Source organism: Drosophila mojavensis, unplaced genomic scaffold, assembly GCF_018153725.1.
Source record: "Drosophila mojavensis isolate 15081-1352.22 unplaced genomic scaffold, ASM1815372v1 contig_136, whole genome shotgun sequence".
NCBI lineage: Eukaryota > Metazoa > Arthropoda > Insecta > Diptera > Drosophilidae > Drosophila > Drosophila mojavensis.
The window spans coordinates 7,351,405-7,367,364 of record NW_025318667.1 but is presented as its reverse complement, the minus strand read 5'-3'; the positions used below and the strand labels follow the sequence as shown (position 1 = coordinate 7,367,364).

At 38.2% G+C, this 15,960-nt stretch overlaps 2 protein-coding genes across 3 annotated transcripts; one reads left to right on the top strand and one right to left on the bottom strand.

Annotated features, from left to right (window-relative positions):
* The first annotated feature begins 105 nt into the window (after window positions 1-105).
* LOC6586133 (box A-binding factor) lies at window positions 106-15,525 on the top strand. Of its 2 annotated transcripts, XM_032733119.2 has the most exons (5): window positions 106-322; window positions 12,077-12,290; window positions 13,009-13,185; window positions 13,253-13,767; window positions 13,839-15,525. In XM_032733119.2, the coding sequence occupies exons 2-5, from the start codon at window positions 12,138-12,140 to the stop codon at window positions 14,884-14,886; spliced, it is 1,893 nt and encodes a 630-aa protein (XP_032589010.1). In that variant the 5' UTR covers window positions 106-322; window positions 12,077-12,137; the 3' UTR covers window positions 14,887-15,525. The 2 variants fall into 2 exon arrangements, with proteins under 2 accessions (XP_032589010.1, XP_032589011.1); XM_032733120.2 differs by lacking the exon at window positions 106-322 and having other exon boundaries at window positions 13,842-15,525.
* On the bottom strand, window positions 7,256-10,884 carry LOC6586134. Its single transcript, XM_002011721.4, has 9 exons — window positions 10,464-10,884; window positions 10,144-10,248; window positions 9,940-10,083; window positions 9,202-9,313; window positions 8,998-9,131; window positions 8,791-8,931; window positions 8,464-8,694; window positions 7,898-8,398; window positions 7,256-7,808 (listed from the first exon to the last, which is right to left on the bottom strand). Exons 1-9 carry the CDS (start codon window positions 10,665-10,667, stop codon window positions 7,443-7,445), a joined length of 1,938 nt encoding a protein of 645 aa, XP_002011757.1. The 5' UTR covers window positions 10,668-10,884; the 3' UTR covers window positions 7,256-7,442.
* Window positions 15,526-15,960: the final 435 nt, after the last annotated feature.

The window sequence follows — 15,960 nt, the reverse complement described above, 5'->3', positions numbered from 1 at the left end:
GTAGCGCGCGCTGCAATTAAGTAACGGGACAGAGCGTTTTACAAAAATTACAATAAAAAAACACAACACACGAAAAAAAAAATAAAAATAAAAATAAAATAAAACAAATTAGGTATTAAATTTAGGAAAAAAAATTAACTTAAATATATGTACATAGAACAATAGCAATGCAAATATAATAACTAAACCGTATTACACAACTCGACAACTCTCGCCCATCGTAATAAACAACGACGACAACAACAACAACAACAACAGCAACAACAATAATAGCAACAGCAGCAACAACAACAGCCGTCATTCAACATAATAAATACATTTGGTATATGCTCAAATAAATACATCAAATATTGTGTTGTGATATCCAAATCTAAATTTAAATGTTAGGTTTGTCGTTCTTCTCTCACACATAGTACATATTTTTTTTTATGTATTTTTTTTTCTTAAGTAACTGTAATTTGCATTACAAATGCACATACGATGTGTGTAAATGTGAAAGATACTTGTATATAAATACATACGTACATATACATGTGCACTACATAGACAGTGTGCGATAACTAGAAAACGACAACAAAACGCATTGAGATACATAGAGTACACAAATTTCGAGTCCGAATGTCCCTGTCCCTGTCGCTCTCCTTGCCCCTGTCCCGTTGTAGCAGAATCAGTTGCCGATTTGACTCCATTTCGTTTTCGTTATCGCTCAGTAGGCCAGTGGAGCTCGTGTTCGTGCTTCGGCCAGCTGTTGAGGCTGTCGCTTTCCCCCTCCCCCGCAACTCAACACAACTCTCAGTCGCATCATCACTCAACATCCCGCGCAACCCCTCGAGCCAAAATGAATGCGGACACGTTCCATCAGCCAAGTGCTGTTGTTGCCTCTAAGTTATTTTTTACGTATTTGTTTCCCGTGCGCAGCAGCACACAAACACACACACACACACACACCAACAGCAACACCTACACCTACACACATGCATACGTACATATTGAAAATCAAATGAATAAAACAAGTGCGTCCTCTCATGCTCTCCCGCTCACTTATGGCCTGCTCTCGTTTCTGGCAGCAATTTGTCGTCATAGTCTGCACTCAGCTGTTAGCTGCTACGAGACTCGACGAGCTACACGTAAATAGGTACATACATACGTACATGCATATATATGTACATATGTACGTGCGTACATATCCTACACATGTTTCTGCACCAGAAAACTAAATGCTAAATACTCCTCTTATTATGTATTCGATTCGATTTCGATCAACCACAAATCCGTTTTAGTGGCTTGACAGTGTTGAAAATTTTTGTAAATATGTGTACCTACATACACATGTACGGGGATAAGCATGTATCGGAATGCATGTGAGCTTGAGTGTATATGTGTATGTGTACAAACGTCATTTAACATGCATAGATATATATGTACATACGTATACATACGTATGTATGCATGTATTTATGCACAGCGTACGAATGTATGTATGTATATAAATTCGTATACGATTTATGCATAAATATCTCTACAAATGTTAGATGCGATACATATATACATATGTTCAGATATACATAACTACATATCTACAGTTGTTCATATTTACGTATTTGTCATTTCAATTTTCATGTGTGCAGAGATAAAAAATCATGTGCTTTAGTTTTGCTGTCACTTATAGTAGGTACATTCGTACCTACACATATACGCACACATGTACATACATATGTATGTGTGCATGTTTATTGTGTGTATGTATGTAAGCACACAAAAGCAGACAAAATTAGCAGCAGCGAACAGTTCCCATTGTATTTAATGTTGAATAACATCAGCTGTTTTCCAATACGATATTTGCCAATAATAACGTGCGTGCATTTTGTTATTGACAACAACAAGCTGCGATAATAATAACAAAATTGTACGAGCAAAACCATTTTAATTGTGGCAAATTGATAGAAATTTACGGAGACACAGTGGTAAAGCTCTGAACAAAATATGCTCAAAAGCACATACAGAACACGCACACAGCCAGACACACACAGGCACAGACACAGATACTGCCATATTATACGCACGCACGCAGATGTAAACACATGCAAAGGCTGTCAGCTGTTTTGTGTTGTTATGCCAAATTGTCTTCAGCAAATTTTTTGCCTGCCTGCTGATGATGACGATGTTGCCGTTACTCCTGCCAGATGTAGGAGAGAGCGGCGGGGTAGAGAGCTTTACAGAAAATACAGCAAAACGTAAATAAGCGACAGCCGCTTGTGAGAATGCGTAAGTGGGAGCAGAGCAGCGTGAGCTGTCGTAGCTTACGCCTCTCTTAGGGTGTATGTGTGCGTGCCTGCCCGCCTTTGCATTTGTGTTAGTGTGGTACATGCTCTTCGGGGGCAAATGAGAGGCAAACGCTGCTCAATGTTGAGACGAGTCAGTGAAAAATATTTCCCATCATATCTAGTGAAAAATAATTTAGTGTATTTACGATTTTATAATATTAAGTACACGATCAGGTGCTTATGTGCGCGCGCGCGTGTGTGTGTGAATGTAGCTGTATGAATGTGTGTGTGTGTGTGCTCTGTGTCCACTCAATTTTTAAAGATGTGCTAAACAGCGAATAACCTAAAAGGAATTATGCAATGAATAGAAAAAAGGCTTACGCTTAACTGTTTCTTTTTCTTTGGTGTAAGTGAAAATTAACACACACATACACATATGTATGTACTTAGACATGCATATAAAAGTCATGTAAAATATGTAAATGCGAAAGTGCAACGCTAAAGATAAACAACGAAAAGGTTGAAAAACAAAAACAGTGAAATTTATTGGCAAGCTAAATGAACAAAAAAATCAGCTGCACAAATGCACACATACATGCATAAGTAAATATAAATATACATACATATGTATATGCATATGTATGTTGGTATTAGTACATCACATTTGCCATTTATTTGTATTTATGTAATCGCCAATTGCTCTCTGTTGAGAGTTTAGTGTCAGCTGCAGAAGAACAGTTAGGGCAAGGGAATTCGAACAGTTGTTCAATACTGCAATAACAACTGTGCAAACACACACGCATACATACATATGTATATATGCACATACGTGCATAGTCAGCGTGATGTAACAACAACAACAACAACTCTTTCTGACACTGACATGTGAACTGGATTACACATATTATTGGCAGCATAAAGAAACAAACAAGAATAACAAAACAGAAAAGGCAACAACAACAAGAAATACGTCCTCCCACTTTATATACAGACATGCAAGCTTACAACATACATAGTCATTAGTCTGTATAGTGCATATACATATGTATGTATGTATGTATGTATGTATGTATGTATGTACATATGTATGTATATACCAATATGGTTTTACGTACGCTCTAATTATCGACAAACAAGCTATCCGAAGGCCACTCAGATATTTAGATCCGTAGACATCTAGCGATAGGAGTGTGGCATATGCCTTGCCTTACCTTCCCATTATCACGGCGTATTCATAATCGACGGCTTAAGAGTTAATTAACTTAAAGCTATCTAATTGAAGAAACCAGAAAGCAACGGCAATGACAACGGCAGCAACAACAACAAACATAACAACAACAATGACAATGACAACAACAAACTCTAACACTTTTAATTGACTGCACGAACAATGCCATAATATCACGCAATTCCAAAGCCAACCCATTTGAAAGCACTTTGTCGTGCCCTACGCCACAATATGCTATATGCCACATAACGGTAATGCTGTAAAAGTTTCTAGACCACCAACAAGAACAACAACAAATTACGCAAACAAGAATCGAAGTCAATGATCAGCTAGTCAATACCCTGTATGCAGTTACTATACATAAATATTCGATATATATTGAACGTCTGATATAATATAATATATATTTATATAATTATTATATAATTATTATCGCACCAATATATAAGGAGATATACTACAAGAGCATATATAATATAGCAAAAATGTCTCGGAATGATCATAGCCTTTCTTATACATTTTTAATGCCTACAGGGTATAAAAATAAAACAGCATAAAAACAGCAAAGAAATGAGAGAATTGCAAGGGAAAGACATGGGAATTATATTATTAAATGAAATTTCCATTCAAGGCTCTCAATAAATTGAAACCTTAAAACAAATGTGGATCCAACAAAAATGTATTTTCAATTAAATTAATTGAATTTGTTTTATGAAAGATTTGAACTTTTAATTAATTAATTTTTCATTTACAAGCATTTCATTAATAATTTTTTTTTGTTTGTTTTTTGTTTTTTGTTTTTGTTTTTTTGTTTTTTGTTTTTTTTTATGGCCCATGAAAAAACTTAACAATTTAATTGAAAAGATAAGCTGATAAAATGATGGGAACTTTGAGTTCGGTCATGGGGAACCTTTTCCTTGAAAACCAACCCATCATATGACCAAAGGGGGGGAAGGCTTTTGCTATGCCAGCAGATACAGTGAAAGCTCAATTGACGAACAAGTTCCGTTACACGGATATTACTTTTTATCTTCAATCTATTTCTTTTATTGCTTTCGTATTTGATGCAATTATTGGCAGGAAAAATCAACAAACGAGAATAATTCCTTTTCAACTCGCAAAAAGAAATAATAAATAAATCCATAGAAACTAGAATAAGCTGGCATTGGAAATTTCAATTTCTAAGCCGCTGTGCTAAATCTCTTTCTTATTTCACAGATAGAAGACAAATGTGTGTGTATGTATATGTGCATATAATGTATGCATGTATGTATGTATATATGGTAGTATGGGTGTCCGCTCAACAGAGCTTTCACTGTATATGGTTACATGCATACATAGCTTTGAAGTCCGTTGGGTCTATAAATACATTTCGCTTGAAGTATATTTGGACATTCAAAAGCATTTTGACAATTTGTTGCACACAGCAACCAAGCAGATAATTATCATCAAGAAACCAAAAGGAAGCCGCCCACCCCCACCCAGCAAGCATCCCTCCATGGATGATGATGATGTTGTTGATGATGATGAACACGCTTCCAGCCAGCATTAAATGCCATGTAAAAGTAAACACAACAACATCTGCGCCTCGCTCGCTCAGCTCTCAGCCGTCGCTCTCTCGCTCTCGCTCTCCTTGTCGCACTCTTTCAGCGGCGTCAACGTCGTCGTCGTCGTCGTCGTTGTCGCCATCGCCGTTGCCGTTGCCGTTGTCGGCTGCTCTTTGCCACACAATAAAAATCAATAAAATCTGGGCCACCAGTTTTAAAGGTTGATTTAAAAGGTATGGCGATGCCACTTTGACCTAACTCTGCACACATGCATAGAGTACATACACACACAGACACACCTTATCATACATTGGGGGAGGTATGTGTCTGTGTGTGTGCGTGTGTATCTCAGTATATAAATAAACAATAATGAGCTGTCAACATCCGGATGTTGCCTACCCAGAGGGGCTTTATTAATTACGACCATCTGGCAACTCTCTGTATTGCACTACGCCAAGGAGATTTGTCTGCATCTTATGTAGCGACATGTACCTACATGTCCATAAAAGTGAAAATTGAGCTTTTTCAAGTTCACACAAATTCACACACATACACAAGCAAGCAAGCCTATTCATAGATACATATAAACACATGCAAAGTGTAATATTTGTACATAAGTACATACATATGTACATATGTATGTATGCTGTACCCTATTTCTGTTCTAGCTAAATGTTAAGCTGGAATTAAGCTCTCTTGGAAGAAATTTTCGCATATACTTCTAGTACTTGTAACATCTATTAATATGTCAGTAGCTTTTCTTCAGCTTAATCATAGACTTAGATCATTGAGTATGCAATATATCTACATATATGAAATATATACAATAATATAAATTTTATAATTCATAAGCACACATGTATCTATTAGTATGCTATGTACAATTGAAAATTTGTAATCATATAAAGTATTTCCTGAAGCACCACTTCAGCAATGAGTAATCTATAAGTAATTATAATTGGCTCTTATCGCTAATAAGATATCACGTAAGTGATTTCAGTTATATATAATACATATATACATACATGCACACATGCCATAGCTGAGTATTGATAAGGAAAAATTCGTTAAGTTGAAACTTGTACAATTTATTATATACAACTTCATAATTTACTGATTTTCTGACGGTTTTTCATATCATTAAATATCATAGGGTATTCGCGCATCGATGTTTACCATGCTTGCCTTTGGCTCGCCTTCGTCTGTGTAATTGTGTGTGTGTGTGCGTGGCTATTATTAAGCTAAGTTTCCCATAGCGCTGAGCTTTGAGTCGTACGGCCTTCAGCCAGAGCGCAGACTTGCAAACGCACATAAGTACATATATCCGAATACATACATACAGCTGTGCTGCTAAATATACATACATATATCAATGCATTTAACACAGCTGCAAAAGCGCGATTAAGCTGTACATGCACTTGTATAAATACATGTGTATATGTATCGCCATGCATATCGGTGTGCTTGTGTATGTGTAGCGCTTTAAATGTCATTGCGCATACGCACAAGCAATTTGAGCAACAAGAACAACAGCAACAACAACGACAACAACCGTAGCTTTTGCTCTTTGCTCTTTCGTCCGTATACGTCGCTGCTCCAATTATGAACTGCAGCCGAGCAACAAAAAAGAAAAAAGGAGCAACAACAACAACATTCGCTATTTGTTCTTTGCTCTTTCGGTGTTCGCTCTCGTCTTTGCCCCAATTACGAACATGCAGTTCGGCTTTCGCTCTCGCCTGGACTAGTTTTTTGCTGCTCTCTTTGGGATGACCATGGTTAACCTATATTCGCGGCTGACATTTAGGTGCAGTGTATTGGGCACTTGTCTGCAACTGAATGACGTAGCTAGCTATCCGTGTGTGTGTGTGTGTGTGTGTATATATACATAAGTGCAAGTAGAGGCCGTTTTTTATGAGCTTTTAAAATATTCATTGAATGGAAGAAACCGGGGACGGGCAATTAGCGTGAGAAATAACAAAGACTTAATTAGTCAATTGATTGGCTTTAAGCAGAATCCAGAATTTGAATTGATTTATAGTAAATAAAATGAGGACTTTAACGGTTTCCCTTATGAACAAAAATGCCTATAGTCAGGAAATTTTAGACGTAACGTAGTCAGGATATTGAATTCATTTCTTGATTTTAACATTTTAAATGCATTCGCCGCGATGATGTAGACCTAACGATTTTATAACTGTTTCACTTAGGAAAAGTCGTTTGGTCAGGAAATTTAGTACATTTATTGCATCGGACTGGATTTCACATAGAACCGTCAATTTCTTGGTGCTCCAAAATGGAGCACTATGCATAATTTTACACTAAATTGAATATCTGATATTTACTTGACCGTCTTCTGAGCACACACACATAGAATTTGATTGACCGAAGTCCATCCGATTTGCATTAAATATCATCTGTGGTCTCAACAATGCGACAGATAATGGGTATATCTTCTGGATGTGTACCATTAGTGTTAGTCTCAATCAATGTGCTCTGCACATAGTCTCGCTTGAATTTCTCCCAGCGGCGCGTCTTCAGGAAATGATCGAACAGATCCTCGCGCGACGGTATATTCGTTTCCAGCGAGAATTTGCGTCGCAACCAGATATGGCCCGGATTCTGTTCCGCGGCCATGAGCCAATAGCGAGGCAACAGCAGACATTGCACCACGGTGCGGGCCATTATGACACGATGGGTGATTTTTTCGCCCAGGCCAAAGATACCGCCATAGGTCAAGGAGCCGACGTCTATGAAATGCGTCTCTGTGGGCTATCAAAAACAAAAAAAAAAAAAAAAAAAGATTGTTTTCAAATAAATATAAGTAGCTGAGCTGTTATCCTAGATTAAGTCTAACTAACCAGATTTGCTAAACTCCTCTTCTCATGGCGGATATGAAGTCCCAGCAGCGAGCTTGAGCTATCGTCTGAATCGCCTGAAGCCGATGCATCTGCAATGGTTCCATCTGCACCGACAACAGTTACGTTCTTGGTCCTGCTCAGCTTGGGACCGATTACGGTCGTGGCGAGTTCCACCTCGCTCGATGGCTGTTTATCCACTATCAAGGAAGTTTTGGATAATTTTGTTGTTGAGCTATTCGGAAGGATGGAATTATGATCGCTTTTCTTTTGGCTTTCGCTTTCGTCCTTGAGTGACTTATCATCATCCTCTTCAATAAAGACAACCATATCCTCTTCGTCGTCCTCGAAGTCCACTTTCCAAATATTACTCATTGAATGCTTGAATTTCATTGTTGTTATTCGCCTGGAGGAGCCGCGTAACTTCTTTTTACTTGTATTCACTGAGGTGCCAGTGGCAAGTCCACAAGCAATTTCAATTTCTCGCAGACCCGTTTTACGCTTCTGCAATTGTATAATCAATTTAGATGCAACGATGAGTTCAATAACTCGAAATAAGACATCAATACCGCTTTTCTTTGCAGTCTAGACTCCTCGTCGTTGAGGTCCGATGACGATGCCAGTAGATCAGCGAGATTGAACTCCGATTCAGATAAATGTTTATCCTTCCTTTGGGCTTCGTCGAGGAATGAGCTATTGAATGATCGGGCCGATTTTGTTGGATTGACAAAAATATCCTGTTCCTTCTCCTTAACAGCGACCAATTCATACGTTCTTGTGCCATCCGATTTGATGACTCGCTAACCGCGTGACATGGCAAAAACAATATTGTTATCCAACAGATAGAATAGAGAGGAATATATATATATACTATATACACTCGCATCTGTACTCACGATCACTTTAAGGCACTGTAAGACAACGCACTCGCCGCTCAATATGAAGTGAACACAGCTGACAGCTCCCCTGTCCTCCGAATAGATCGAGTGCAGTGGATCATACTGCTCCAGCTGGCAATAGGCGCATGCTCGCACAACCTGAAACATATATTCATACATATCACATACATATATCTGATTATATATATAATTTATATTCGTAACCTGGTCTTCATTGAAATAATTGAAATAGTTTAACGAGCGTATTGCCGCTTTTTTTTGCTGCCATTGTTTTCTCATGAATTTACCCAAAACACTTCTGAACTCATCGTCGGTTATGTAGAGAACCTCACAGGGCGCTACGAAATAGAAATGGGCGTTTAGTCTGAGATTTTATCATCGTTGCCATTTCCGAGTCTCAGCACTTACTTAGCGTTACATAAGTGTTCAGTCGCAGGCAGTCCTCGAGCATTGCCACGTCGCCTATGACATCGCCCACGCCCACAATTGCCTCGGAGACCATGGTCACTTTCTTTGTGGCCTAGTAAACGTAAATTATTGTGAGATAATTACAGTCAGAAAATCCTAGAATGACCCTGAATGTTTGCCGGGTCAAGGGATTTACTTTGAATGTCAAGCTATGTAAGCTTTCCCGCTCTCTCTCTTTCTCTCTCCATCTCTCTTAGTTAAAGAGACTGGTGGGATGAGATTAAGAGATATGGAAATATATATGGGTAGTGATAGAAATGTGGTACAGTAAGGGAGATAGGATAAAGATGGAGAGAGAAAGATAGGGTAGAATAGAAAAGGAAAGGACACGGAAGGTGACACGTGAAGAAGGTGAAGAAAGAAGCGAAAGGTTTCAGAGGGTGACAGAGAAGAGGGCAGATGACAAGGGAAAGAAAACGGTAGTGAGAAGATCAAACGAGGGAAAATTAATAAAAGAAAAGATGTAAATAAAGAACTGGAGAAAGAAGGAGATAGAGAGTGAGATCGAAGGCATGGAAAACAGGAGAGGGAGAGAAAGTTAGTCAATAGAATGAGAGAAAAAAGAAACACCTATACGAATATTAGGACAAATTTATAGATATAGATAGGAATATAAAGAGAAATATATGATAATTTATTGCTCAGCTGTTTTGCAATGCATACTTATTATGGACACACCTTATCGTAGATGTTTTTCCTCATTTCAACCTCGCCAGATATCATGAAGTAAACCGTAATCGGTACATCATTTTGTCGTATTAACATTCGATCTTCTCCATAGTTGGCGAACTTTAAATACGGTATTAGCCGGACTCGTAGTTTCTGTAGGCGCACTTTGTACTGGTAACTGGTATATCGATATGCTACTAGGCAAACACTTACTGGAGGAAAATTTGAGAAGCACGGCAGAGCAGCTACAATCAGGCAGAGTTTCTTACGCTCCTCTACAGTGCGGTTCGCATGGGGAGTTCGCAGCAATGATTTTTCCTATCAAACAAAAAAGCAAATAGGAGATACGTATTTAAGAGATCTTAAGTAGTATATATTGTGAAATGAATATCGTTAAACCGAATATCGTAAGTCGTATATCACAAAACGAATACCGTAAATCATATATCGTAAAAGGAATATCGTAAATCGAATATCGTAAAAGGAATATCGTAAAAGGAATATCGTAGATATCGTAAGCCGAACATATTTACCGCAACTGTCAGCACACCGGTCTTGCGCTTCTGCCTGATGAGAAATGCAACATTCTTCTTAGCATTCATTACGATGCCCTGCTCCTCGGGTTCATCCATCCATTGCTGATTCAGCATCACAGTTAACACCAATTTCTTAAAGCGCAATCGAAAATTTTTCTTGCGCAGTTGCTTTTCGTCAGTATCGCGTTTTTTAGATTGCATTTTGATCAATACGTAAACTTCCCGAAAATTTTTATATTTATTTTTTTTCTAGTTTTTATTGTTTTAATGTGTTTTTTGGTATTTCTTGTTTTATTCGTTTTTTTGTGTGTGTGTGTGTGCTTTTTTTTTTTTATTCTGTGTTTTGTTTAAGGAAATTTCATTGTTACCATGAGTGTACAACAAATTAAAGGATTATCTAAAATATACATCAAAAGAATCGATTGCTTTGATGTAAATGGAATTTTTAAGAAGGCGAAAGGAAATTTTCAATGTTTCTTTTTTGCATTTGCCGAGGGAGGAAATCCATTTGATTGCTAAGATATCAATTAAGATAATAGTTTTAATAATATTTACAATGGTATAGATGCTTCGCTATATTTTTCACAATTGCTATATACTATTTATGTATTCAATATGTTCAACAAATTTAATTTATATTTTTATCTTTTATTTCCAGGTACATAAAATATAAAACATATAATTCTTATGAGCACTGCACATCGCTGTGAGCACACACAGAGAGGGAGAGAGAAAGAGAGAGAGAGAATATAGTCAAAGACAATAGACTACTACCAAGAGCAATAGACAACCAAAACATATAGATGTAGATAAATATACTATACAAGCATAGAGATATATAAGCAAATATGTATATTTAAGGTATACAGAAGTCACATACATACATACATACATACATGTATATATATATATATAAATGCATATATATTGAGATCTAGTTAGCAATGCTCGATACGTCAACTGAATGGGGAACACTTAGTAAACCAAAATAAAGCACACAAATCTCGTTTGACACAGAGAAACAGTTTGATAAATATATTCACTACAGCGTGCAATACACAACAACAGAAAACATACATTGGACATAAGCAAAAACAACAAAAAAATACAAAAAAAAAAGTCAACAAATTACTCACGCATACACGCACACACACACACGCGCGGCACAAACAAGAACAAAAGACAAAAGCAGATCAAGAAGAAGAAGAAAAATTATTAACAGAAAGCCAAAAACCCAAACGTTATTCGAAAAAAAAAAAAATAATAATAAATAAATAAAATAAATCAATAAAAATAAATTAATAAATTAAAGAAAAACGCAAAAAACCAAAATAAAAAAATTCCAAATTTAAGTTAATAAGTGAACCGTTGCATAAATTAAATACATTAACTGCCCCGCATAAGGAGAAAAAAAATTATTGTTAAACAAATTTTTTTTATTTTTTTTTTTTTGTTGCAAATTTGAATTTTGTCTGAAGAGAGGCAGAGAGAGAGAGTTACATAAATATCTCTATATATATGTTATACAACTATATACATATATATAGCTTGTAAATATATATATATATATACCTTTATGTATATATATTTATAAATGCATATATATATAGTAGATCAAACGTCGATCGTGTAACAACAACAAGCTTGCGGAGTCTGGGGGCGGCCATCAAAATGCATATTGAAATACAAGTGGCGTTGAATTTTGTCATTTCGTATCTGTACAACAAATTGCCGAGACGTCGTGTGAACATATTCGGGGAGGAACTAGAGAAGGCGTTGCGCGACAAGTTCCAAGGACACTGGTACCCAGAGAAGCCTTTCAAGGTGAGTTTAAAAAGATAATTAACAGCCATCATTCATCGTCTATCATCTATTATCTATCATCTATCATCCATCATATATCCATCCATATAATCTATAATCTATCATCTATCATCTATCATCTATCATCTATCATCTATCATCTATCATCTATAATCTATAATCTATAATCTATAATCTATAATCTATAATCTATAATCTATAATCTATAATCTATAATCTATAATCTATAATCTATAATCTATAATCTATCATCTATCATCCATCATCCATCATCCATCATCCATCATTCATCATCTATCATCTATCATCTATCATTTATCATCTATCATTTATCATCTATCATCTATCATCTATCATCTATCATCTATCATCTATCATCTATCATCTATCATCTATCATCTATCATCTATCATCTATCATCTATAATCTATAATCTATAATCTATAATCTATCATCTATCATCTATCATCTATAATCTGTCATCTATCATCTATCGTCTATCATCTATCATCTATCATCTATCATCTATAATCTATAATCTATCATCTATCATCTATCATCTATCATCTATAATCTATCATCTATCATCTATCATCTATCATCTATCATCTATAATCTATCATCTATCATCTATCGTCTATCATCTATCATCTATCATATATCATATATCATATATTATTATCATATATCATATATAATTAATATTTCTCCTTTATAGGGCTCGGCGTACCGCTGTCTCAAAACTGGCGATCCCATTGATTCGGTGCTGGCTCGTGCGGCGCGCGAGAGCGGCGTACCCATAACCGATATACTTGAGAATTTGCCCAACGAGCTGTCCGTCTGGGTGGATCCCGGCGAGGTGTCCTATCGCATAGGCGAAAAGGGCGCTGTTAAGGTGAGACACTCTCTCTCTCTCTGTCTGTCTGTTTCTCTCTTAATAAGTAATGGTATTTCCCTTTCAGATACTCTATACGGAGAACAATGATAATCCCGAGGACAGCCATTCGGCCGATCGTGAAGTTACCAAAACGTTCAATCCGGAGGCTCAGTGCTTCCGTCCCATCGATGTGGTCAACACGACCATGAATAACCTGAGCTTAAGTCCCAAGGCATTGCCATTGCCGTTGCCGCTGCCATTGCCATTGCCGCTGCCGCTGCCATTGCCGTCGTCCGGCTCGTCGCCACACTCGGCCGCCTCGAGTGGCTCGCCCACCTACAAGGGCAGCCCGAATCCCAATGGCGGCGGCAGCGGCGCCGGTGGCGGTGGCGGTGCCGCTGCTGCTGGCTCCAACGGTGGCGGAAGTCTCTCGGGCAGCAGCAGCAGCAATGCAGCCACAGCCAATGCTACAGCCACCGCCGGTGGCGCGGGCTTTGTGCAGCGCGCCGCCCAGGCACCGCTCACATTCACCACGGCCACCTTTGCCCAGACGAAGTTCGGCAGCACCAAACTGAAGACTAGCTCCAAGCGTACCAACAGGTAGGAGAGACTGATGGATAGAGTATATATATATGTATATGTGCATTAATTGATTCGTTCATCTCGTACAGCAGCTCGTATCGCATGTCGCCCACTGAGTTCTCCAACTATATCAAACAGCGTGCGATGCAGCAGCAGATGCACCATGGCCACACCGTTGGCGGCTCCTCGGCATCGGCATTCGGTGGCCTGGATGCCGTATCGCCCGCTCGCTCCCTCTCGCCGAATCCCCTGACCTTGGCTGGCAATCAGGGCAACGCACCGAACGTCGCACCACCAACTGCAGCCGATCCATTTTACTATTCAAACATTTCGATGGGCCTGTATCCGCAATACAATGGACAGCGTGGCCTATACGAGAATCATTTTAATGCGGATTCTGGCAATCTCGGACTGTTTGGAGCTGCAGGTGGAGCAACAGCAGCAGCAGCAGCCGCCGCCGCCGCCGCAGCAGCAGCAGCAGCTGCAGCAGTCGCCAACAATGGAGGAGCAGCTGCTGCTGGCAGCAATAGCTTCAGTACTTACCTGGAACCGTGTTACTTTAGCAATGGACATGTCAATGTGAATGCCAATGCCGCAGGCGCCACTATGATCAATCAGCAGCAGCAGCACCACCAACAGCAGCAACATCATCATCATCTTCAGCAGCAACAGCAACAGCAACAGCAACAGCAGCAACAGCATTTGGAGCATGCCAACAGCAGCGATAGCTGCTTCGGCCTGGATACGGATTGCAGCGTCATCGTTGGCATCGAGGAGTCGCCCAATTCAGCTGTTGGCGTCGCTACTGGCGAATCGTCCACCGATAATAGTCCAATAGCCACGCCCACAGCTGGCATTGCCGGCAACGTGGCCAACAGCAGCAGCGACAGTAACAGCAGCAGCAGCAACAACAGCAACAACAACACCAACAACATCCCTCAGCCAGGCGTATCGTCCGCCAGCCTCGCAGCAACAGCAGCCCCATCGGCTACGGCGGCCAACAATCAGCCGGACAGCAGCAACACGGCAGCTGCCAGCAATACTAGCAACAATAGCAATAATAGCAAACTGATCGATGGGCTCAGCTCGTTCTATGGCAGCGGCTCCACCTATCAGCAGCTGCTGGTGGCCAACTAGAAGCAGCTGAAAGCACCGCGACAACAAATCATCATAGACGAGAAATCGACGCTAACCGGAAATGCAATAAAAAATAAAAACAAAAAGACGATGGCGACAAGTGTTCAAAGCAACAGCAACAGCAACAGCAAAAGCAAACGAAAAAGCAAAAGTAAAAGCAAAAGGAAAAGCAAGCGGCCAAAGTCATCTTAACTGTAACTAGATATAAATGTTAAACGGGTCAACAGCAGGCTGGCCCAATCAAAAAAATTAACTAGAGCAAGAAAGGTCTATACATATATATATAGGTATATATATACATATATATATATATATATATATGTAAAAAGCAAGTCGGAGTGGAATATGTGCTGGCTGGGAGGCGATAAGGGGAACGAAACGAATGCCATTGGAGAGAGAGAGATACATACATATATATAAGCAGACAGATGTATATCATGTATATGTATATATCTATATAGGTATATACAACTGTATGCGTGTATATATGCAGCAAGTGTCGGTGTAACCCAACTGTAAACCCATCTTAAGCAGGGGCCCCAGCATGTATTACCAAACAACAGCCAACAGACAAAAGCAACTCTCAAGCAACAAATAAGCAGAAAATATACAAAATGGAATAGATAGTGTATATAGAAATATGTAATGCTCTGTACTTGATTTGATGTGCATATATGTATATATGTATATATATATATATATATATATATATCTTTATGTATATATATGTATGTAGATATATATATATATATATTCTTATAGGGCATGTGTGTGTATGTAGACATATTTATTTTGTTATTCACATATTATCTATATTTATATATATATATATATGTGTACTATATATATATATATATATATATATGCATAGTAATTGTGAAAGTTTATTTAGGCATAGATATATAGACATATATCTATATATTAACATTTAAAGCACGACATTAAAGAACATTAACAACTAGAGACGAGATCCTTTTTAGAATTTCTAAACTAATTGTTTTCCAATTGTTATACACATATACTATATATAAAGAAACAAACGAAAACAAAACAAAACCAAAAACAAAAAACCAT